The sequence below is a fragment of the Pyrgilauda ruficollis genome, unplaced genomic scaffold (assembly GCF_017590135.1).
Source record: "Pyrgilauda ruficollis isolate IOZ18807 unplaced genomic scaffold, ASM1759013v1 scaffold188, whole genome shotgun sequence".
NCBI classification, from domain to species: Eukaryota; Metazoa; Chordata; class Aves; order Passeriformes; family Passeridae; genus Pyrgilauda; species Pyrgilauda ruficollis.
In genome coordinates, this window is record NW_024517873.1 from 129,487 (window position 1) to 154,335 (window position 24,849).

The 24,849-nt window shown below is 51.2% G+C and overlaps 1 protein-coding gene across 1 annotated transcript; it reads left to right on the forward strand.

Annotated features, from left to right (window-relative positions):
* Positions 1–1,336: 1,336 nt before the first annotated feature.
* Positions 1,337–24,743, forward strand: FZR1 (fizzy and cell division cycle 20 related 1). The gene is made up of 14 exons (XM_041465273.1): positions 1,337–1,448; positions 12,248–12,389; positions 12,760–12,885; positions 13,111–13,174; positions 13,881–14,008; positions 14,423–14,505; positions 14,938–15,121; positions 15,318–15,383; positions 15,777–15,879; positions 17,081–17,265; positions 18,657–18,890; positions 19,480–19,584; positions 20,729–20,821; positions 21,847–24,743. The coding sequence occupies exons 2-14, from the start codon at positions 12,321–12,323 to the stop codon at positions 21,886–21,888; spliced, it is 1,482 nt and encodes a 493-aa protein (XP_041321207.1). The 5' UTR covers positions 1,337–1,448; positions 12,248–12,320; the 3' UTR covers positions 21,889–24,743.
* The last annotated feature ends 106 nt before the right edge of the window (positions 24,744–24,849 follow it).

Genomic DNA, 24,849 nt, shown 5'->3' on the forward strand with positions numbered 1-24,849 from the left:
TTCAGCTGGAGCACAGGAGACTGAGGGGAGGCTCCTCGGGGGCTGCAGCTCCTCCCCAGGGGAGGCAGAGGGGCAGGGGCTGAGCTCTGCTCTGGGACAGGGACAGGAGGCCAGGAAGGGCTGGAGCTGTGCCAGGGCTTGGCATGGAGCTCAGGGAAAGGTTCTTGCCCCCGAGGGTGCTGGCACTGCCCAGGCTGCCCAGGGAATGGTCCCAGCCCCAAGGCTGCCAGAGCTGCAGGAGCGTTTGGACAGCGCTGCCAGGGGTGCTCAGGGTGGGCTTGTTGGGGTGGCTGGGCAGGGACAGGGACAGAGGCTGGGCTGATGATCCCTGCTCAGGATATTCCAGGAGTCTATGAATGATTCTGTTCCTTCTCAGGATGCAGTTATCAGCTGTTTCTTGTTGAAAATAACATACAAGGGGGGCTTAAAGAGAGACTTGATTATTATGGGAGGCTGAGCTGCATGACTGATAACCTGGCAGTCCAAGGTCAATATCAGGGATTGCATGCAGCTCGCTGCACTGCTGCAGTAGGGCCAGAATGGGTGGCTGTGCTGGGCAGGGTAACAGTGAGAACTGGTCACCAGAGCATGGCAGATGGACAGTCTGCAGGGAGACACCCCTCTGGCCCCCAGCAGGCACTCTGGGCCCCCAGCACCAGCCCCTCTGGGGCATGGACAGGAACTGGGGGGTTCCAGCACACACCAGTGCTGAGAAGGGCACAGGGTTGTGAGTCCTCCTGCAGCACCTGCTCCTGGCTCCTCCCAGGCCGTGCGGGGGGAGCTCCATGCTCCTCCCATGAGCTCTGGGGGAGCAGCAGCCCCAGTGCCCTCCCAAGAGGGGGGTGGACACACAACTGGCTTCACCCCACTCACCCCACAACTCACTGGGAAGAGCAATGGGGATCAGAGACCAGGAATGGCAGACACAGACACTCTGTGGGATCGTGGGGGGTCCTGCACTGAGGCACAGACCATCTCTGGGGGGCACAGGAATCCCACACCCTCTGGAGGGGCCAAGAACAACCCCCAGAACCCAAGGGGCCCCCCAAGGACCTGAGGAGCCCCCTTAAGGACCCAAGAACCCCTTAGGGACCAAGAAACTTCCATTAAGGAGCCCCCCAAAGACCCAAGCACCCCCTTAAGGACTCAGAAGGCCCCTCAGGGACCCAGCAGCCCCGGGCCCGGTGCCCTCCCGGGAGGGACTCAGACCCCGGAGCCCGGCCATGACGTCATGTCCCGGCTGTGACGTCAGCGGGGCCGTTGCCATGGCGCCGCGCGCCGCCGCTTCCTGTATGTGTTCGAAGCGGTGGGCGGGGCGCGCTCCCGTCGTGCCCCGCGCGGGGGCGGGGGCGGCCGCCATGTTGTGGAGCGGCGGGGCCGGCGGGTGCTGACGGAGGAGGCGGAGCTGGGCCGGGCCGGGCCGGCTGGTGGCACCGGCACCGGAGCAGGTACGGCCGGGGCAGCGCCCGGGGCACGGTGCAGAGCACGGCTTGGCACGACACGGCGTGGCACGAGGCCTGAGGCAGGATTGGGCCCCGCACTTTCCCCCGGGGGCACGGGCCTGTGGGCCGGGCCGGGCTGCGCCGGGCCGGGCCGGGCGGGGCTGGGGGTGCCTTGCCTCCTTTAGTCCCTTTCTCCCTCCCTCTCTCCCTCGGCAGCCGGTCACCGAGCAGCCCCGCTTCTCTCTCCCCGCCCGTTGCGGCCGGGGATGGCCCCAGTCTGTGCCGGTTCCTGCGGGCCCCGGCGGGCTGTGCCCCGTCACGGCGGGGCCGGTGAGCCCCAACGCTCCGGTGTGTTTGGTAACGGGCATCCAGCTCCTGCAGCCGGGGCCGGGGCTGTGCAAAGCAGCTGGAAGCTCGCGGTGTAAGCCCTTCGCTCCGTCCGTGTGCCCTCACCCGCTGGGGAAAGACGCAAAAAACCGGATCCTGGTTTAACTCTGGGTTCTTGATCAAGTTGATAACACAAACGGTAACAGAGATTTCAGTGGGGTGGATCTGCCAAGCAGCAGCAGAAACTTTGGCCAGCAGGCTGTTGTTTACGTACAGCACGGGTGGATGTGCCCCTGCCCACCCGATGGCTCTGGGCTCTGAGGGAGCTGTTGTCGCTGTGTGTTTCATCAGGGTATTTGTAACCTGTTGTTGACATTTTGCACGTGGGATTTGTATGCAGGATCAGCCTGAGCTGAAGGTTCTCCAGGTGGTGAGAAGGTGCTACTGGGGCAGGGAGGTTTCTCAGGTCACACTGGTGTCACCTCGGGAAGGTGGTGTTGGATTCATGGCATGCAGGATTGTTTTCTCTTGATTTGTAGCTCTGTTGAAGGCTTTGTGCCCATTTTCTTGTGAGGTGCTGGTTCTTCCTGCTTGTATTTAATGGTAACATCCCAGTATTTTTGCTGAAGGTTCTTCAGAGAGCAGTTGTGCTGGGACCAACAAAACCTCGTTGCAGACTTCTAGAACCTGAAGGAGCCAACAAAAAAGATGGAGAGACTCTGTACAAGAGCTTGGAGGGACAGGACACAGGGAATGGCTTCCCACTTACAGAAGTCAGGACCAGATGGGCTATTGGGCAGGAATTGTTCCCTGGCAGGGTGGGCAGGCCCTGGCACAGGGTGCCCAGAGCAGCTGTGGCTGCCCCTGGATCCCTGGCAGTGCCCAAGGCCAGGCTGGACAGGGCTGGGAGCAGCCTGGGACAGTGGGAGGTGTCCCTGCCATGGCAGGGGTCGATGAGATGAGCTTTAAGGTCCCTTCCAACCCAAACCATTGTGGGATTCTATAATTTTGTATTAGTCTGATTTTTTTTTTGATTGTTATAATTAATACAGAAGCAGAGTTTTCTGGGGCTGTTGACTGAGGCTGTCATGTTTTGTAAATTCTATGGTTTATTTTTGTAGTTTGTCCAGGGGCACCGTTGCATCTTCAGTACTTTAGGTGTTATGATGAAGCAGAGTTTTGGATGCCTGACCTTTCAGTGGAGCTCTGAGGATAGGGGCTGGTGAATTTTTAATCTTTGCTTACAGTGCACCGACTTCTCCTTTACTGGAAGCCTTACCAGAGTGTGTATCTATAAAACTGCTGCTTTTAGCTGTCTTTACCCACTGGAAGTACAAGATAATTGGACAGCTGTCTTCTATGGATTTTTTGAAGGGAAACTGAATGTTATTAAAGTCAGTAGCCATATGAAAAATGCTTAGACAGAGAACAGAAACTACTACACAGAAGCAAACAAAAAGCCCTGAAGGTTCTGTAAGTTGTTATAAAATGCAGACTCTTTAGCCTTTTCTTGTCCTTTTTTCTGCTTGTAAGTCAGTCCTCTTGGAGTCTGGAGGGACCGACGTGTAAATCCTTAGTAAAAACCTCCCTAAGATACACTCTCTCCATCCCCACTTCCTTTTTATTAGCCCCTCCAGGTTCAGTCCTGTGCCCAGTGTTGTTTAACTCGTCCATCAGTGGTTGAATGAAGGGGTTGGTGCCTCCCCAGCTGCTGACACAAAGCAAGAGCAGTGGCCAATCCCCCCCAGAGCTGTGCAGCCCTGCAGAAGGGCCTCGACAGGCTGCAGAGGTGGGCAGGAAGGAACTGTTAGAACTTCAGCAAGAGCAAGTGCAGGATCCTCCACCTGGGGAGGAGTGACCCCAGTCCAGGCTGGGGGCTGGAGAGCAGCTGCAGAGAGCCCTGGATGAACAGCAGCCATGTGTCCCAGGGCCAAGGGGCTGTGCTGTGCATGGGAAACAGCATTGCCAGCAGGCTGAGGGAGGTGATCCTGCCCCTCTGCTTGGCCCTGGTGAGGCACATCTGGAGTGCTGTGTCCATTTCTGCACAGGAGGGACATGGAGCTCCTGGAGTGGGTCCAGTGGATGCTGCAGAGATGCTGAAGGGACTGGAGCAGCTGTCTCTTCAGGAAAGGCTCAGTGAGCTGTGTATGTTCTGCCTTGAGAGGAAACACAGCTGAGAGAGGAGCTCAGCCCTCATTCTCTTGCTGTCTGCAGGGAGGGCTCAGAGTAGAGACCAGGCTCTGCTCCGTGGGGCCCAGCAATGGCACAAGAGGAAGGGGCAGGAGCTGATACCCAGGAAGTTCCACCTGAGCATGAGGAAGAACTTCCCTGTGCAGTGACTGAGCATTGGAACAGGCTGCCCAGGGAAGGTGTGCAGTCTCCCTCACTGGAGGTATTCCAGAAGTGTCTGGACACAATCCTGTGCCATATGTTCAGGGATGACCCTGTTTAAGCAGGGAGGTGGGACCAGATGATCACTGTGTTCCTTCCAACCTGTCCCATCCTGTGATTCTGTGTCACGCTGGGATATGCAGGGCAGTGGTGGAGTCCCCATCCCTGCAGGGACTTAAGAGACGTGTGGATCTGGCACTTGGGGGGGCATGGTTAGTGGTGGCCTTGACACTGCTGGGGGAACAGTTGAACTCTGGTCTTATAGGGCTTTTCCAACTTAAATGATTCTTTGAATCTACACAGAATAATTAAATAAGTCAGTATCTTTTAGGTGATTACCAAAATAGGTGCCATTATAGGCTGGTTGAAAGCAGAACCTTTGTTTCTCCTGTCTGTCCAGTGACTTGTACAAAATGTGTTTTTGTGGGGAAAACTGCCTCCAGGTGAGGGTGGAAACAGAAGTGCTGTGGCTGTAACTGGCCCTCTGTGGAGGCCAGTGACTACCCAGAGCTCAGCTCCTGTATCCAAGGGGAGTTCTGGGGGCCAGGCAGTGTGGAGAGAACTGTGAGCTTTGATCGGGCCCTGCCTCGTGAGAGGCACGTGTTTGGCACTGATTATGTCCTGGACTGAGATGAAATCTCAAAGCAGAGCATTGTAAGGTTAGTGCATGACCTTTCCTTGGCAAGAAGTACCTTGGGGAAATCATACCCAGCCCCTTCCCCAGTGCAGGCATTAGCCTCCAGCAGAAGGGATGGGGTTCTGGGCTGTGCTGCCTGAGCACACGGGGACCAGCAGGAGCCTCTTCCACTGGCAAATGAGCAGCAGAACTTGCTCAGCACTTCGTGTTTCTCAGGCAAGACCTGCTGGAGCTGAACGTGCTCCTCACCCCAGCCCTTGGAGCATCCCTGAGCCAGGTGATGGCCAGCACAGCCCAGGGGTGCAGGTGCTGCTTCACCAGGTGCCTTGGCCAACTACTGCATCTCTGAAACAGGAATGTTCCTGTTGGTGCCTCTTGTTTGTTTTGCTTTTGTAGCAGATAAACCTCTTTAAGGAGACTTCCTGTTAATTAGGGCCCTTTTGGCCCATGGGCAAGAGGTACCATCAAAGTGACCCCGCGTGTTGTGCTTTGTTTCCCAGTGGAAGGCTTTCTGTGCTGCTGAGGGCTTCATGCTGTATTTTGTATTTCCTGGGAACAAGTGTGTCCCTGTTATTTACAGAGCATCATGGTGAGAAGGTGAAATAATCACCACCTGCAAGCAATAAAAAAAGGGGCTTAATAGTGGTGATTTTCTGAGAAATCCCCTGCTGAGTGCATGGTTGTCATGTCTGCTTGGATAAGCTCTGCACTGCAAAGAGACAATGGTACTCTGCAGTGGGATGTGTATTGAATGAAAACGTCATTTATGAAGGTAAAATAACAACCCTACAATTCTCATGGCTTATTAAAAACTGGCTGAGGCAGATTTGGAACCCCTCAGCAAGGGGCCTGGCTGCTGTGTGGCTGCGTCGGTGGGGTGGCTGCTGGTACTGATCACTGTAGTTGCTATAACTTGTATTTGAGTTTTAGTTGAAAAGTTGAAAGTAGCCTGGTATTTGGAGTACAGACTTGATTGTCATCTTCTCTTTTTTTTCCTTTAGTTGTGGAGAAAAAAGGGATTTAGGAAAAACGTCTATGCTGAAGGCAATGGTGATACCTGAGCATCATCTGTGTGAAAGGCAGCAAGAGTCATGTTCATGGGCTTTATGGAGTATCCTCTTCAAGGAGCACTTGCATTTAAGAGCAGCTGTTGTGCATACAGAAATTCTGGTGAAAACCTCTTGGGCTTGTAATGGTGTACTGACAAGATTTATTAGACATTAGGAAAAAATGGTTCCTTTTGAGGGTGGGCAGGTCCTGGCACAGGGTGCCCAGAGCAGCTGTGGCTGCCCCTGGATCCCTGGCAGTGCCCAAGGCCAGGCTGGACAGGGCTTGGAGCAGCCTGGGACAGGGGACGAAACAAGATGAGGTTTAAGGTGCCTTCAAGCCCAAACCATTCTGGGATTCTGTGATTAGTGCTGGCAGTGTTTATCTTTGGTAAAGGCCCTCCCAAAGACAGAGATTTTGCTGTTTCCTGAAGGTCTTACAACCCTGAGTTTCTGCTGGCTCGTGATAGTCCAGGCCACAAGCAGAGCTCTGTGTCATGAGCATTGCATCCTTGGCTCCTGCAGGCTTCCTGCAGCCTCGGTCATCAGAGTGCCCTAAATTTTTGTGGTTTGCTAGTCAGAGTTTCTCTGTCATTGTGGTGGGATTGTGCATTGCTTTGAGGTGGTGGATGTGAAGCTTTACCTGAGCTTCTGAAGTTGTCATGGAGAGCTGTGGGAAGTCTTGAAGCTTGTCTGTGAGTGCAGGTGGAGGTACAGAAGATCAAATATTTGTCACCTCTGCTCTGGATTGCAGGTTAGGCCCGTGTCTGTGAGGAAAGGGGGATGTTTTCTGCTGTGGGAAGTGAAGGGAAGCACAGATCACTATGCATTTCACTTACATCTCCAGCTTCTGTACATCTGTTCCAGACTGGGTGGCTGAGTGCAGGCAGGAGATACAGTCAATGTTTTGGCTCTGCCCTTGAAGCACTCTGCCTTCAAATGAAACTGGAGTTCAGTTTGTGTATTGCTGGTCACTAAAAGTTGGCACTTTTGGAACAGGGGCATTGTAAGGCTGATGGCAGTGAGTCCATAAAGGCGTTTCTGAGTGCCCAGTGCAGGAGGTGCTCAGCAAGATGCTTTGGAAAGGCAGAAAAATGTGGAATTTTTCAGTGAAGAGCAGTCGCCTACATCTTATGCTCTGAAGAATACTGCTGTGGTGTGATGGCTCTTGCCATAGTCCAGCATCTTGGATTTTGGTGGAATATTGCATTTTCAGGAATGTGAGGCCTAATGGTGAAGATCCCATCTGACACCATAACACTGGAGTAATTTTTTGCTTGTCATTAGTGGGATCTCTGTCGTACAAAGCTGTGAACGTGCTTCTCTGATGAGGGCAAGGCAGCAAAGGTTGTCGTTTGTTTTGAAATAAAGCTTTAGCTGCTCCCATTGCATAGGGGTAAATGGCTGATTTTGTAAATGCTTCTCATGCTATACCCTAGTAAATTGCTGGGTAACAAATTGTATCCTTGTAACTTTAAAAAGGTAAATATTGGTAAAACACACAACTTTAACTTTTTGTGGTATTGCTGATTTGAAAGGAGGCCAGTTCCTGAAAAGGTTTGCTTGGTTGGTGTAATGTTCCTGTGGGTTAAATGTGGACAAGTTCTGCTTGAGCTTGGCCAAGCACAGAGTATCTTCCTTGCTCCCAGTGGCTGTCCTGTGAAGCCTTGGCATTCTGAATGCATTCCTAAAAACTATTACCCAGCTAAAACCTATGGCCTAGCTTTTTTTGTTGGTGGTATTTTTTTCCTCTTTTCCCTTACAGCTTGTTCGAGAGCCTGTAAAGGAATCTATAACTGGTAATACTCTGCAGTACTCCAGGGTGAGGAGGAGGAGATGCTTACTAAACCAGCCAAAAACATCAACCCTTTGGGGCTGAGTTAGGTTTTTTGTGTGACATGGTCAGTACCTGGAGCTGGCATGAGGAGGGGCAGGACACTGCAGCTGCCAGGGATAGAGGAACTGCCACTTCTGCTGCCGGCTGAGGGCTTTGCCTTTTTGATTTGCAAGTTTTGTGATCGGGTTTAGTAAAATCAAAAGAGGATGAAAACTTTGGATTTGGGGAAGCAGGACATCTAGGTTTGATTTTAAGCCCTGCTGGTCATGACTTGGAGGACTAAGTACTTGTGTACTTTTCCCCTTCGCGAATGATGGGGTATTCCAGAGAGCTTGGAAACATTCAACACCTGAGTAGTGACATGTTTTTACCTTAAAGCCTCTGCCATTTAATACAGGCCCAAAGAGCAGGTGGCGTCTCTGGGTGTGGGTAGGCACCTGCTGACTATAAATTTGCGATATATTTAGGACTTACTAGTAAGAAAAGCTCCAGGCAACCTTTTTCAGACTTGAGATGCTTCAAAATAAAACATCAACGTAACATTGATGGTATTTAAGTTACCAAGGCATTCTTTATCCCCCTTTGGCCCTAGGTAAATTAGGAAATATATTCAGCTTTACATCTACATTTACATTTACATCCTGTCTTTGGTATTCCAAGTCTCTCACTTTCATCAGCACCTCTCGTGTTAAATGCTTTCCCACCCAAATACCTTCCAGAAGAGAAGGTACATGAACAGTTTCTGGAATAAAAAAGGGTCAGCAATCATCCAGCTCTTGAACTGCTTGAGGAGAGCATGTCTGAATTGACAGAACCAACCTATATTTCTTACACCTCCTTCAGTGTGTGCTGGAGAATCCAAACAGGTACAGCCTGCCTCAAACCACAGAAATAATTTTGCAAAATTACTGCCCTTGTTTCCCTGCCAGGCCTGGTGTTCTGTAGGCTGGCTTATTAAAACCACGTCCATACCAAGAAAAAACACTTTTGTGTTTGAATGCATGAAGGTTGGGTCAATAAAAAGAACAAAAGGCACTTGTTCAGCTCCGTAACTCTGCCTGTAAGTATTGTTCTGAAGGTAATGAGCTGTGAGAGAATCCAGCCAATTCAGAGACAGGACAGAACGTGCATGAAAAACACAAAGTCAGAATACAAATTCTTCTCAGAGAATCCAAACCCCTCCACCAAATCCCACCTTTCTTCTCCAAGCATAAACAGCATAATTAGTGACAAAATTTCTGAAGAATATGTAACACATGTAGCTCCTCAAGATCTTTTATTTCTTCAACTTAACGGGAACTTCAAGCCCACATATCACAGGCTCACAGAATCATTCCGTCTGGAAAAGCCCTCTAGCATCAACTCAAACCATGCCACATCCACACAAGTGTTAAATCCCTGCAGGGATGGGGATTCCACCACTACCCTGGGCAGCCTGTGCCTGTGTTGGGTTATGCTTTCCTTGAAGAAATTCCTCCTGATGTCCCCCCTAAACCTCCCCTAGCACAGCTTGAGGCTGTTTCCTCCTGTCCTGTCCCTTGTTCCCTGGGAGCAGAGCCCGATCCCCACCCCGCTGCACTCTCTTGTCAGGGAGTTATGGAGAGCAAGAATGTCTCCCCTGAACCTCTTGTTTCTCCAGGCTGAGCTTCCCTTCAACTGTTCCTGGTCCTCCAGCCCCTTGCCCAGCTCCATTCTCTTCTCCAGACATGTTCCAGCCCTCTTGTGAGAGGCTCAGAACTCTTGCCAGGATTCGAGGTGGCCCTCAGCAGTGCCCAGCACACGGGGATGGTCACTGCCCTGGTCCTGCTGGCTACACTGTGGCTCATACAAGCCATGTACCACTGGCTGCCTTGCCCACCTGGGCACACACCAGTTCACGTTCAGCCACTGTCACCAGCGCCCCCAAGTCCTTCTGGCAAAGCCTTTTTTACATGCTTTGGGAGAAATGGACTCACTTCCCACAGACAAATGTAGAGACAGCAAGAGCATACCACAAACCAGAGGTGCTGCTTGCTCTCTGGGCCTGTGCTAGTGACACAGGTTTTAGGGTAAAAACATGTCACTATTCAGGCGCTGAGCATTCACTGCTGTGTTCTGCCTCTGCGGTCTCTCTGTTGAACAATCTGTGCTGTGTTTCTGAGTGAAAGTTGTAGGTGAAATTTGGGCAGATGGGAACTGAAAAGCTTGATAGTCAAATGTGTTTCAGATGCAGAATTTAAAATGTCTCTTTGCTGTGTAACTGGATCTGGATCTCACGAATACTGTGCTGAGCCATTTTGGGAGGACACTTAAAATGTGTGGTGTTCCCTGGCTGATCACGCTCCTCGTGTGGGTTCTGCAGGCTGAGCTCTCTTACTCATGGTGTTAAACAACAACACCCCAAAAAAAGAAAAGGGGGGAGAGGGAATTTTGTTGAACTGTTTAATTTGAGACACACATTTGGTAGCTTGTGGGTCGGTAAGGGCGGTGGTTAGTAAACTTCAAAATGAGGGAAAGTGTTTGATATGGCATGCACTAATTTTTATTTTCTAAATCTGCTTTATTAATAGCATCACAGACTTTTCTAACTTTTCACTGCAATTATGTCGTCTCTGACTCTTTGCTTCATTTGGTGGAAGCTGATCTCTGTTAAATTTGGGAGCTTTCTCCAGCTTTGACGCTGAAAGAACATATGGGAGTAATGTGTTAAATTAAAAAAGAGAAAAGCTTGTGGGAGGAGGTGGTAGAGGTAAGCAGGTGTGATCAGAACCAGCTTGGCACTGTCTATTTCAGGGATGCTCCTGTAAAAGTGTTGGCATCCTTAATGTTAAGGAAGAAAAGCATTTCAGCATTTGTAAGAAGTCCAAGTGTTGGTACTGAAAAATGGCATAGCTCAAAGAACCACAGGATCTCCTGAGCTGGAAGGGACCTCCAGCCTGTCCTTGAGAATGTCAGCAGTTCCTTCCAAGCAAACCCACTCAGGACCTTCCAGTCCTTGCCCCCAAGTCACTTACAAAGACATTTGAGAGAACTGGCTGTAAGATGGAGCCCTGTGGAACCCCAGTGGTCACCACCTTGATGTCACCCCATTTCCTGTCATTTTCTGAAGTGCAAGGCCATCAGCTCTGCAGTGTAGAGTCTGTGTGCTTTGCCTTGTTTTCAAGCTTATTTCACAAAGTATTGTAAAACTTCATCACATCTTACTGAGCTGCAGCGTGTACTGCTGGACCCCTTGTAGCTTGGTAACTTGCCCCCAGTTTTTAACTGTAAAGCCCTGGGCCCGGCTGTGGTTCCTGGAGGCAGCCTTTTCCCAGGAGGGAGCGGGAGGCAGTGCAGGGCTGTCCCTGAGTGGGGCACTGTGCAGCTGCTGCCTGGGCAGCCTCCTCCCAGCACAGCTTTGTGTGCAGTTGCCTCCAGGATTTTACCACAGGTTTGTATCTTGAGGCGCCTCCATTTGTGCAGCTGGGACTCTGGCCAGGTGCCATAAATGTTTATGCAATAACAGGAATGAAGATCCCTTTATGTTCTGCACAGCCTCCAGATGCCTGTGTGTTGTGGGGATTTGCTTATGTGTTAGCTGTACCTTTGCCTTTGGACATGTTTATCTTGGGTTGAAAGACCAACTTGATGTCTCCTGTGGTGTTTTTGTGCCCATGTCAGCTGTGGACAAGGCACACAAGGTGTGTGATGGGTAAGGCTGGGCCCTGGGGTGCTGTTCTCTGCCCTTGGGGCTTGGCAAGGGCTGTGACTGTGTATTCTCACACAAGTGTCAGCTCATTTATTTTTTATTCATGCACATGTTAATTTACCAGGCAAATCTCAGCTATGAAGCAGCCCTGTCCTAAAATATATGCTTAAAATATGTGCTTAAATGATGTTAACATTGCTTATAGACTGTATAGCTATATGAGTGAGCAAGCTTTGTGCCAGCCAGGAGGAGTGTTTGGGATAGTGCTGGCATCACACATGGAATGTTCACTGGGATGACTAGATCCCTAGTGTGTTCCTCCAGTGTTAAAAGTCTGCAGTACTTCTGACATGGCTAAAAGTATCCCACCTTCAGCACTGCTCCTGTGCCCCTGACCTGAGCAGTGGGACCAGCTGTAGTGGGATCACAGAATCCCACGGTGTTTTGGGTTGGAAATGACCTTAAAGTCCATCTCATTCCACCCCCTGCCATGGGCAGGGACATCTTCAGTACACCAGGTTGCTCCAAGCCCAGTGCAACCTGGCCTTGAACACTTTTATGAATGGGGCAGCCACACCTCTCTATGCAACTGGTGCCAGTGCCTGGACAGGACAGGCTGCAGGTGCCTGGATTTTTCATGCTCATGTCCTGAAGGACTGCCAAATTCTGCTGCAGGGCCTGGGGGCAGTCCTTGCTCCAGGTGGGGTGGGGACTGGCTGAGGTCCTGTCAGACACAAAATACCAGCTGCCTGCATTCTTCAGTGTCACACAAGTTTGGCACCAATGCTCTGGATAGGAAAAGTGGTCTCAAGTTCAAAGAACAGGCTTAGGAGACTTTGCAGAGGCTGTTTCAGCAGGGAGGAGTGTAACATTTTTTTGTTCTTCTCTTGTCTGTTGCAGCACACTAGTTACTGCTTGGACTTCGCAAACATAAATTCCTGAGCCGGCTGATCTCTGCAGCCAGCTTCCCACCATGGATCAGGACTATGAGAGACGTCTCCTACGCCAAATCAACATACAGAATGAGAACACAATGCCTTGTGTGAGTGCAGATGGGATCAGGCTCACTGTTATGTTGTCTGTGACACTTGCGACTGTTTTCCTTGAGCTTTTGAAAGACCTGGCACCTCCTCAAAGCAAACCACAGTCTTTTGTTGGGTTGTGAGCAGGTGTGAACTCCTCAGCTGTTCTATGAATACCCAAATAGCTTGACTTTAAGAGAGCTTTTGAATATATAACCTCAGTTCAGGTTGCAAAAAGGGGTGAAGATATTTTTGTGGAGTTCAGTAACACCTTTTTCATACATAATCTCAGCAACTACACATGTAACATAAAAAATTGAGGGCTAACAAACTAACCAACTCTAAGGCTTGACAAGAGTCAAGTTCAGTGTCTTTTTTTCTTTAATTCAGGTAGCAGAGATGAGAAGAACCTTGACACCTTCCAATTCTCCAATGTCTTCTCCTAGTAAGCATGGTGACAGATTCATTCCCTCAAGAGCTGGGGCCAACTGGAGCATCAACTTCCACAGAATAAATGTAAGTTTTGCTCCCTTCTCCTACAGCTCAGCCTTGGAACTGAGGAAGTGGTACCTTTTGTTTTGGCTGGCATGATTGCTCTGCTTACCTTCTGCACCATGCTCTTCTTCTGCCCCAGAAGAGTTCCACTGAGTGTGTGTCCTTGAACCATATGGTCCCTGCATTTGCTATTTCACCATATACCCTGAGGTTTCTGTGTGGTGATGGCATGTTTCTCCATTTCAGGAAAATGAAAAATCACCGAGCCAAAACAGAAAAGCGAAGGATGCTACATCAGACACTGGCAAAGGTGAGACCACCCTTCTACTGCTTGGCAGTGCTCAGAGCTCTTATTGCAAGCTGCTGGGGAAGTGGAGGCCGTGCTGGCACTTTCATGCTTATGCCAAAACTCATGCTGGTGTTTTGGGAAATGCCCACATAATGAGTGAGTACCAGGTCACTGCTTTTGGTGGGTGTCTGGAGGCAAGAGGCTGTCTCTATGCCTTGGTTTATTGTGTCATGAAATCACTTTCCTGATGGAGTGGAAGGAGGGGAAACTTGCTACTAATCCTGATTCTAAATGGGGGCCCCAGGCTTATTAAGAGACTCTGTGAGAGTACAAGTTGTAGAATCCCAGACTGGTTTGAGTTGGAAGGGACCTTAAAGCCTATCTGCTTCCACTCCCTGCCATGGGCAGGAACACCTTCCACTATTCCAGGTGGCTCCAAGCCCTGGACACCCTGTGCCAGGGCCTGCCTACCCTCCCAGGGAACAATTCCTGCCCGATATCCCATCCATCCCTGCCCTCTGGCAGTTGAAACCATTCCCCCTTGTCCTGTCCCTCCAGGCTCTTGTCCCAAGTCCTTCTTCAGCTCTCCTGGAACTTCTTTAGGTCCTGCAAGGGGCTCTGAGGTCTCCCTGGAGCCTTCCCTTCTCCAGGTCAGGCACACATGATCCTGACACTCCCTGCTGTTTCTGCTCTGAGCTCTCTGCTCAGTGCCTGTTTGGGTTTACAGATGGCCTTGCCTACTCTGCCTTGCTGAAGAATGAACTCTTGGGAGCAGGGATCGAGAAGGTGCAGGACCCCCAGACAGAGGACAGGAGGCTGCAGCCATCCACCCCAGAGAAGAAATCTCTCTTCACTGTAAGTTGGTTGCTTGCATTAGCACCAGTGGAGGTTGTGTGTGTGTGGCACAGAACAGAGCACAGGGCTCTGCCAGGCTGCTTGTGCAGTGACTTGGTGTTGGGGCTTGGCTGAGATAAGCTGTTGAGAACAAATGTGATGGCCTGCAAAGGGAGCCTGAGTGTGCAGCAAGCAGTGTGCTTCCTGTGTTTGTGCTGGCAGGAAAGCTGGGTGGAGCCAGGCTTTTTGGACAGTGTGGTGAGTGGCCAAATCAGGCTTTTGGACTTGAGTGTTGCTGAGGGGTTTTGTATGGTTTTGGAGCACCTGGGAAAGGAAAAACCGGTTGTTGGAATTAGCTTGGCACCAGTAAATGTTGGGAGTGATGCCCCAGGCCTCGGGCATACCAGGGTCCTCACAAGATGTTTCTTTATGCAGTACTCACTCAGCACAAAACGCTCCAGCCCGGATGATGGCAATGAGGTCTCACCCTATTCCCTGTCTCCTGTCAGCAACAAAAGGTAACACTGATCCTCTGCAAACTAAAAGAAGGGAAGGGCTGGGACAGAAGAGACAGAGGGTTCAGTGGGGTTTTCTAGGACTTCTGTCTAAAACTCTAAAATAAATGTGAATTGGGTTTGGAAATCTGGAGAGATAGTAAATAATACAGTCAAATTCTAAGAATTTCTTCAGGTGCCCAACCTGTCTATGTGCTTGACATGTCTTGGTTAGCTCTCAGTAATCAGTTTACCTTTCTGCTTCATAGCTCCTTTGTAGAAGCAGAACCTAATTCCTTCCAGTCTTGCTGCTGAAAAAGTGTTGTGCAGCCTTTTTGTGTCTGCATTTCTATAGAAACTTCAGAGTGCTCTATAAAGAGTGGCTGCACCTGTGCCTCCCATCTGCTGTGATGTGCAGATTCCTGTAGTTGTTTTTCTGTCTGTTTTTGTAAACAGTCAGAAGCTGCTAAGATCACCTCGAAAACCAACTCGGAAAATCTCCAAGATTCCTTTTAAAGTGCTGGATGCTCCAGAGCTGCAGGATGACTTCTACCTGAACCTGGTGGACTGGTCCTCTCTTAACGTCCTCAGCGTTGGCCTTGGGACTTGTGTTTATCTGTGGAGTGCTTGTACGAGTCAGGTAAATGGTCATGAGTGTCTGAAGATTGAATTGCCCATTGATGTGGGGTTTTTCCAGCATTCCAGGGCTATGGAATGTGCTGTGTGAGGGCTTCAGCACTTGTCACGCTCTATCCCCAGCACAGCTCTGGTTTGTGAGACAGCCAGTGGTGCTGTGTGACAAAGCCACGTTTCTTACCCCGTTCTTCTCTCTGAAGGTAACGCGGCTGTGTGACCTCTCTGTGGAAGGCGATTCCGTGACGTCCGTGGGCTGGTCAGAGCGGGTCAGTATGGCACTGTCAGCAAGGACAGCTGAGACATGGGTCACGTAGTCATTGTCATCACAGTTGTAGTTAACTCCCTGAGCTGAATTTTCTCTGCTAAAAGAGAGGGGATAGAGAGCAGCCTCTTGTATCTTGAGGTTCTGGAGGCGTTGCTAAGAGGAGTGGGAGGGAGAAGAAGCCAGTTTGCTTCTTCAGCTCTTGACAATAAAATGTTACAATAAATATATTCCAGACAGGCTGCTTGGGCCTCTCAGTAGGGAAAAACATATAAGATGGAAGAACTTTGGATGCTTTCCATCTTGTGGGATTTATGTCAAGTCTTCTCAACTTTTTTTTGACTGTTTTCTGACTGTACTTCCTGGCTGTACTGATCCTGGCTCTCTGTTTGTGAAGGGGAACTTGGTGGCCGTTGGCACTCACAAGGGCTTTGTACAAATCTGGGATGCAGCTGCAGGAAAGAAGCTCTCCATGCTGGAGGGACACACCGCCAGAGTTGGTAAGGAGTGGGGAAACAGAGGGTTCTAAGGGGTCTCTCCTTCCTGATGGAACTTTGTTAGCCAGGGATCTGCTGGAAATAGAGAACGCAGAATGCCAGGACTGATACTTATCCCCTGCTGTCCTCTTGAGCAGGTTCAAAATATTATCATCTCATAACTCTGGTGTTCTGATCTGGGTGTGATGGTGGTGGGGTGTTGCAGCAGGTGTTTCCTACTTGCTTGAGGCTTTTTGGGTTTGGTTACAAAATCTCTTCACTGCTGCTGGCTTCCAGTTTCAGCCCTGCTGGCAGCTTCATATTGAGATTTCCAGTTCCCTTTTTTGGAGGACTGTTTTTTCTACTCGGAGATGTTGTGAATCTAAGCTCTGGGGTGAGATTTGGAAAATCCGTGCACATTCGAAGATCTGTTCATGTGCTTTACTGTACTGTGAAGTGAGGTTGGTAATACCTGCAGTCTGTTCAGGGAACCTCTATTTGTGCCCTGATCTAGGACTCCAGAGAGTGGATGTAAGGGAGGTCTGTAAGGAGTGGTTTGAAGTTTGTTAGGATTTTTTTTTAAACCCTGGCAGCTCTGATGGCTGCATTTTGCTTACTAGCTGCAGCAGGACTGGAAGGGTTGGACTTGATAACATGGCCAGCAGGACCAGGGCAGTGACCATCCCTTTGTGCTGAGCACTGCTGAGGTCCCACCTCAAATCCTGGAGTCAGTTTTAGATCTCTCACAACAAGAAAGACATTGAGGGACGGGAGCGTGTCCATGGAAGGGAACAGAGCTGGGTAAGAGACTGAAGCACCAGAAGCAACTGAGGGAGCTGTAGGGACTCAGCCTGGAGAAAAGGAGGCTCGGGGGGGCCTTCTGGCTCTGCACAGCTCCCTGACAGGAGGGTGGAGCCAGGTGGGGGTCAGGCTGTGCTCCCAGGGGTGAGAGGACATGCCCTTGAGTTGCTAGAGGAGCTTAAGATTGGCTATTGGGAAAATTTCTTCACAGAAAGGGTTACAAATCAGTGGAACTGGCTGCCTAGGGCAGTGGTGGAGTCACAATCCCTGAAAAGCGTTTAAAAGACGTGGGGATGTGGCTCTCAAGGACATGGTTTGGTGGTGAATGTGGTGCTGAGTTGAGGGTTGGACTTGGTGACCTTAGAGGTCTTTTGCAGCCTCAGTGACTCCTAGAGCAGCCTCTGAAGCGCTGCCCGTGTTGCAGGTGCCTTGGCGTGGAACGCGGACCAGCTGTCGTCGGGGAGCCGGGACAGGATGATCCTGCAGCGGGACATCCGCACCCCGCCCCTGCAGTCTGAGCGGCGGCTCCAGGGACACAGGCAGGAGGTCTGTGGGCTCAAATGGTCCACGGACCACCAGCTCCTGGCCTCTGGAGGAAACGATAATAAGGTACATTCCTTCCAGGGGGTCGTGGGAAATGTCACATCCCCTTTCTTTCTAGGGCATGGGGAAATGTTGTCAGGTTGCACCAGGGGCGGTTCAGGTTGGATGTTATTGTATCGCTGGAGGTGTTCAAGGCCAAGCTGGACAGGATGTGCAGCAACCTGGTCTAGTGGAAGGTGTTCCTGACCATTGCAGGGGATGGAACTAGATGGGCTTTGAGGTCCCCTCCAACCCAAACCATTGTATGATTCTAAGATTAGGGAAAAATTTCTTCACTGAAAGAGTGGTTAAGCATTGGAACAGGCTGCCCAGGGCAGTGGGGGAGTTGCCATTCCTGGAATTGTTCAAAAAACAAGTGGATAGGGCACTTTGCAATATGGTTTACTGAGCACTGTGGGATTGGGTCAAAGGTTGGACTTGATCTTAAAGGTCTTTTCCAACCTTAATGGTTCAGTGATTCTTTAAGGATGTTTGGCTTCTCTGAAAAGGACTTTTGTTTTGGTTGTTGGACTATGACCAAACAAAAATCATGTTAAGCTTCTACTCAGTCTTCTCTTCCTAATAAAATGAAAAAGGCAAATTTAATTTTGCTTTTGTATTTGGCTAATTAAATCTATAGCTTGGCTCAGGGGGTTGAGTTCAACAAAGCCACTGCTAAGCTGCCCTTCCTGGCTTTGTTTGGGTAGTGTATGGTCACGTTTGCTGCAGTAATGTTTGTATGCAACAGGAAGCTGAGGTAGAGCTCTGCGAGTTCTCATACCTGTAGCATAGGCTTGCAGCTCACTGAGCACCATATGGGAGAAGCATTTGTCACAAAAAAGCAGGTTCCAAGCCCTTTGGAGCGGGTTGCTAGGGCGGGAATGTGCCCAGTGCCTGTGTGACAGCATGGTTGGACCGAGTTCCTCCTGCTCAGAATAACTCCTAATGAACTGAGCAGATTTCTGGCTGTGTTCTGGAATGATACAGCCAGAAAGGCAACAGCAGGGTCTGAGGCCCCCTTCAGTGGTGCCATTTCTTTAGATTTATTCCCTTACCTTAGGGCCTGTTCCTGCCACGTGGCCTTGGGGTAGGACAACTCCTCACCTGAGTGTGGTGTCAGGGTGGTTGTGACTGCCCCATCCCTGGAAGTGTTCAAGGCCAGGTCGGATGGGGCTAAGAGCAACCTGGTCTACTAAAAGGTGTCTCTGTCCTTAGCAGGGATTTAAACTGAATGAGCTTTAACCAACCCAAGCCATTCCATGATTCTGTGAAGTGCAGAGTGGAGCTGTGCATGTCTGAGCAGCGCTGTGGGAAGTCAGCTTGTTGCCCAGTTGTCCTCATCAGTCCCATTGTGCCTTGTGGGTGCAATGGACACATGACTGAGGCACAAGTTTGATCATGTCTCTTCTCTCTGCCAGCTCCTTGTCTGGAATCACTCCAGCCTGAGTCCTGTCCAGCAATACACAGAGCACCTGGCAGCAGTCAAAGCCATCGCCTGGTCCCCACACCAGCATGGGCTGCTGGCCTCAGGTGGGGGCACGGCCGACCGCTGCATCCGCTTCTGGAACACGCTCACGGGGCAGCCCCTGCAGTGCATCGACACCGGGTCCCAGGTGTGCAACCTGGCCTGGTCCAAACACGCCAACGAGCTGGTGAGTCCTGCCCTGTGCTGGGGAGCGTGGCTGAGCATGAGCCAGGTGTACCCAGGTGGGCAAGGAGGTCAAGGGCATCCTGGCTTGTACCAGCAAGGGTGTTGCCAGCAGGACCAGGGAAGTGACTGGCCGCCTGTTCTGGGCACTGCTAAGGCACCTCAAGTGCTGGGGTCAGTTTTGGGCCCCTCACAACAAGAAAGACAGTGAGGGGCTGGAGCATGTCTGGAGAAGGAACAGAGCTGGAGAAGTGGCTGGAGCACAAGACTGATGGGGAGCAGCTGAGGGGGCTCCAGCCTGGAAAGAAAGAGGCTCAGGGGGGACCTTCTCTCCCTCTGACAGGAGGGTGGAGCCAGGTGGAAATTCAGGCTTTTCTTCCAGGTAACAGGTGACAGCACAAGAAAAAATGGCCTCAAGTTTCACCGGGGGAGGTTTAGATTGGATATTGGGAAAATTTCTTGATGGTGGTCAGGCACTGAAATGGGCTGCCCAGAGCAGTGGTGTAGTCTGTTGGGCTTGATGATCTTGGAGGTCTTTTCCAGCCTCAGCAATTGCATGATTCTGTGATGCATGTGCCCCTCTCCCCTTTCAGGTGAGCACCCACGGATACTCCCAGAACCAGATCCTCGTCTGGAAATACCCCTCGCTAACTCAAGTAGCAAAGCTCACAGGGCACTCTTACCGAGTCCTGTACCTGGTGAGTGATGGCCGTGGCTCTAGCTGCTCAGCTGGCTGTAGGTGTGCTCAGCTGGCACCCAAAGCAGCAGTGCCAGTGGCACCATAAGCTGCCTGGGCGGGAATGTGAGCGCTCCCCATGAGCAGTGGAAAACTCCATCGCATTTTTGTGCCTGCAAGGGACACTTGGATTTGCTGCTATGGAAATGTGAGGCTTTGTTAATGATAGCAAAGCCTGCCAAACTCTCTTGAGGAAACATCTGAGTTTTCTTCTAAGAAAACTCTTCTGAGCCTGGAGAAGAGAAGGCTCCAGGGAGACCTTCCAGTGCCTAAGAGGCTCCAGGAGAGCTGGAGAGTGACTTTGGAAAAGGATCTGGAGTAGCAGGACGAGGGAGATGGCTTCAGACTCCCACAGGGCAGGGTTAGATGGGATATTGGGAAGAAATTCTTCCTGGGAGGGTGGGCAGGCCCTGGCACAGGGTGCCCAGAGCAGCTGTGGCTGCCCCTGGATCCCTGGGATTGTCCAAGGCCAGGCTGGCCGGGGCTTGGAGCCACCTGGGATAGTGGAAGGGAGAGGAACGAGATCAGCTTTAAGATCCCTTCCAACCCAAGGCATTCTGGGATTCTGTGATTTTCTGAAACACAAGGTTCTCTCCTTGCTCCCAGAAGACTTTCACACCTCTTCACTGATGACTCCTGCCCAGGGAATTCAACATTTGTTGCAGATAATTCCGATCCATCTCATATCTGCTGTTACTGTTACATGTGGGTGTCAGCAGTTTAGAACAGAGTTGACAAATGCTGATAATGTTTTGGGAGGTAGATCCCAATGTAAGCAATCAATACAGGTAGAAAATCCAGTTATGTCATCTTCTTGCCTTCAGGCAGGTTGATAATCCTGGGAGGAACAGCCTCAGTTACACATGGCTTGGATTTCTTAACACAAGTACTCTTTCCACAACACTCCTACCATGTGTTCCACAGCTGCACCATAAGGTGCCAGTGCCCAAATTGCACCTGAGGCTGCATGAGGCACCTGGAAGCAGAGGTAGCTGGCTTCTCACCACGAGTCAGAAGGACAGTTAAATCTCTCCTGCATTCCAACAAAGTCTTGTTTTCAGCCTCAAAAATGTGACAGGTGCTAAAGGTTGTTGTCTTGTCCTTAGGCAATGTCCCCTGATGGGGAGGCCATTGTCACAGGAGCTGGAGACGAAACCTTACGCTTCTGGAACGTCTTCAGTAAAACTCGCTCCACGAAGGTAAGGCCAGGCATAGGGGCAGCTGCCTGGGGCAGCTCAGGCCACGTTGGCTCTGCTCTGCTGCCTCCTCCCTGATCCCTTCCTGCAGATCAAGGGCTGAGGCAGTGAAGGATTCAACTTTGCTGAGATTTAAGTGAAAGGTCGCCCTGTGTGCCCAAGGCTGGTGTGACACAACATCCCTCTCCAGGCTGCTGAGCAGAGCAGAGCAGCTGAGCCCTCGGGTGACAGCAGGCTGGGAGAGCTGGGGGTGTCCAGCTGGAAAAGAGAAGGCTCCAGGGAGACCTCAGAGCCCCTTCTAGTGCCTATAGGGGCTCCAGGAGAGCTGGAGAGGGACTTTAGACCAGGGCCTGGAGGGGCAGGACAAGGGTAAATGGCTTCCCAGTGCCAGAGGACAGGGTTAGATGGGATATTGGGCAGGAATTGTTCCCTGTGAGGGTGGGCAGGCCCTGGCACAGGGTGCCCAGAGCAGCTGTGGCTGCCCCTGGATCCCTGGAAGTATTCCAGGCCAGGCTGGATGGGGCTTGGAGCAACCCATGACAGAGGGTGGAAGGTGATGAACTTTAAGGCCCCTTGAGGCCCAAACCATTCTATGATTCCATTATTATCCCCTGCCTCTTTATAAAACTGCTTAAAATGGGGGTTTGGATGAAAATGGGCTCATGGATTCTGCCAGTGACGACTCGGCATCACCAAAAGCAGATTGTGTCTGTTGCTCTGAGAGCTTTCTTGGGTGCCTGGCAGAGGGATTTGGAGGAGGGGGCTGGGGCAAGCTGACATTGCTCCTGGGGGTCCCCCAGGTCTTGCCATCTCTGGAGTACAGCTGCCTGCAGAGTGCTGGGAATGGCACTCTGGCCAGCTGCCAGATTTTACCAATTGGAGGAAACCCATGGGAATATTTATGGTGTTGGACTTTGATTTGTGAGCTAGAATCATGCTCTGAGCTAGAGATACCAGATTAAAAACAAACCAACCCAGAAGCAGGTGAGTAACAGCTGTTTACCTCCTGCTTTGTCTTCCCTTGCCAGGAGTCTGTATCTGTGCTCAACCTCTTCACCAGGATACGATAAACCCCCTCCCTGTGCCCCGGGAACCTACAGCCTGACATTCCAGGATCAGACCACTCCCTCGGCGTGCATGGACCTCCAGAGCCCAGCCAAAGGGAGGGAGAGCCGTGGGACTGCAGGAGGATCCAGCTCATTAAATATGTGCTTGTGACCCACAGGGCTGGGCAGTATTTGGGATGGGGTGGGGAGGGGAGGGAACTGCCAAAGGTTATCAGATTCATCGTTCATAAAGGGAAACGGGTACAAGAGAAATGTTAACCCAGCATCCTCCAGCCGTCAGGATGGTACTGGGGAGGACTCGTGTGACATGGACCATTGAGACTGGACCCAGGCCATCCCCACTGCCATGGTGTGCCTCCTGCAAGAGAGGAGCATATCCTTGCTGCTGTGGGAAGGGGTTTCACGTGCTGCTCTGTGTCCCAGAGTAGCATCTCTGGAGGCAGGAGCCAGCCAGACTGGTCCGGTACAGCTGGTGCAAGGGGCACAGCTCCAGGCTGGGCATCTAAGGGCTTTGTTCATAGCCTGGCATCCCCATTCCAGGAAGAAACTGGAGAACTGCCTATTTTCCTTTTTTTTTTCTTTATTTTTCCCCCCAGACAGGTACTGTAGTACTTGACATGATCATTCCATAAGACAGCTTGATTTTTTTGGGCATGCTTGACAGCTGCCTCCGAACAAACACACTTTGGGGCTGTAGACTTCGGAGGAGACTTGAAAAAGCTTCACCTCTAAGGGAGAAGATTTGGGAAGTTCTGCAGTTGCTATTTCATGTTCGGGGCTGATCCTGGGAGTTACCAGAGAGCAGAAGCAAGGACTTTATAAAAAAAGAAACCCACCCAACCACCTGTGCATGTGGAGCTTCCTTTGGTGCTGCTGTATGGGTGCCTTGCTCTGGAGTCTCCCTGAGGCCAAAAGCATTTGGGATGTGTTTGAGAAAAAAAAAATAAATCCTAAAGATCTGATTTTTGGGGTGAGCAGGGCCTCTTCTGGCTGGAAGAGGGGTTCTCCTGAAGCAGGGCTGCAGCACTGCTTTTTCGTTATCTCCAAGTCCCACACAGGGCCCTGCTGTTGAGTTTTGGTGTGTGGTTTGGGGTTTTTAGGTTGTGTGGGACGAGAGTTCTGGCTGGTGTTGGAGCCCATGGGGTGTAACATAAATGTTCTTTGTGTGTGTGTGGTGCTTTTAATTTAAGAGAAGCTGTGAGGCTGCACAGCCTGTTCCATCTGACCTGTGCCTGCCCTGCCCAGGCCCTGCCTGCCTCCTGCCCTCTCCCAGCGTTGCTTCCTGTTCCCATGTGGAATTCCCTGGCTGTGTACATAGACTTGTCTTCCCTGTGTAGATTGCATAGGTAATGCTTTCCCTTTCTTTTTTTTCTTTGTTGTTTTGTCTGCTCTCCCTTCTTTCTCTAAAACCAGGTGGTAGGAATATGATTGCCTGTCCCCAGTACCACCAGTATCCTTAGGGTGAGCCAAGGTGTGAGAAGGCCAATACAGCCTTGACCACGTGTGCCATCACGCCAGTGCCTGGATCAGGCTGGTGGTGCTGTCCCTGTGTCACACATACTGGGAGTCACTGGTGAGGAGCTGGTGCTGGGAGCCCCCTGGCAGCTCTGAGTCTCCCAGGCCCGCATGCCACTTTGTCATCTCACAGTCTCACTCCCCACCAAAATGGAATTTCCATGGAGTTTCTGAAACACTGTTTGAGTGCAACTGCTTTAGTGCAGCTCTGGCCGTGGGATGTGAGGCATGGTTTGAAGTTGCCCTCTGGCCTGTCTTGTGTTGTTTGTTCCACTTGTGGACACTGTTCCACATCACCGTGGGTTGGGAGCACCCCAAAGCACCCAGGAGGTGTTAAGTAGGATCTTTCAGCTGGGGAATGGGTTTGAAGTAAAGGGTGATCTGTAGGAAGAGGTGGTCTGTTGTGGGTATCATCACCTGGGGAAAGGGCTGTTCAGGGTGCTGGGGAGGCTGGTGGCTGTGCTCTGGCTTTTCCTGTTGTGGATTGCCTCCTGCTAAATAGCACTGTGCAGACCCCCCAGGACACACTGCTTTCTCCTCTGGGAGGGTGTAGGTGCTTGGGCTGGGGGCACACAGGAGGTCTCAGCCCATTCTGGAGCAGGACTGGAGTGTATGGTTGGGCTCCCCAGTGCGCTGGGGCTCCACAGGAGTGTAATTGCCTCTCCCCCTGTGATGGGGGAACTTCGTTAAGGAGTCCCAGAAGATGCTGGGGGGAGTGGCAGTGATGTGGGGTGGGCAGTGCCAGGTGGGCATTGCAGCTGCTGCCTAGTGTTCCCAGCTGCAGAGTAGGGATAGCTCTTCATTGCTCTGTCCCCTACCGCTGTCCCTTCTTGCCAAGGACTTTCCCAGACTGCATCTTGTGTCTGCATCTTGCTTTTCTGTCTGCCTTGGTAGGTTGGCTCGTGGTGTCTTTTCTTCCTGCACTTGGCAGGGAGGCTGGTGATTGCCAGGCCAGGGCTGTTCTGTCTTGGTGACAGCATGGCAGGAACAGGCTGCTCCCCCTGACCTTGCTGTCAGCCCGGTACTGCCACCTCTGCCCCGCTGCCAGGCAGGGGCTCTCAGTTGTATCCGTGTGGAGGTGGGTGTGTGCAAGTGTCTCAGGGTTGCTACTGTCACTGTCACCGCTGCTCAAGAGAGAAAAGGGCAGAGCTGAGGTGATGTGTCAGTGTGTGTGACCCGTGGGCACTGGCTCGGGCACAGGGTCCTCCCAGAGCTGGGTGACAAAGTCTGTGGCATCATTGTATCCCAGGTGTCATGTGATGGAAAACAAACGTGGAGCACGCTGTAACTCTTTCTTGTAAAGCAACTGAACTGGCATTAAACAGGTTGTGAATTTACTGGGATTGGTCTCCATGGCTCCACTTTGCTTCTCCACAGCAAAGGGTGCAGCAAGTCACCAGAGTCCTCACCCCACATCTGCAGGGTACCAGTTTTATTGGCACAGATCTC

Excerpts from the sequence above, each read along its gene's own strand:
- FZR1 (XM_041465273.1), top strand. The coding sequence starts at position 12,321 with ATGGATCAGGACTATGAGAGACGTCTCCTACGCCAAATCAACATACAG. Across the intron at positions 13,175-13,880 it reads TACATCAGACACTGGCAAAG|ATGGCCTTGCCTACTCTGCC; the intron begins GTGAGACCACCC and ends TTGGGTTTACAG. Across the intron at positions 15,122-15,317 it reads GGAGTGCTTGTACGAGTCAG|GTAACGCGGCTGTGTGACCT; the intron begins GTAAATGGTCAT and ends TTCTCTCTGAAG.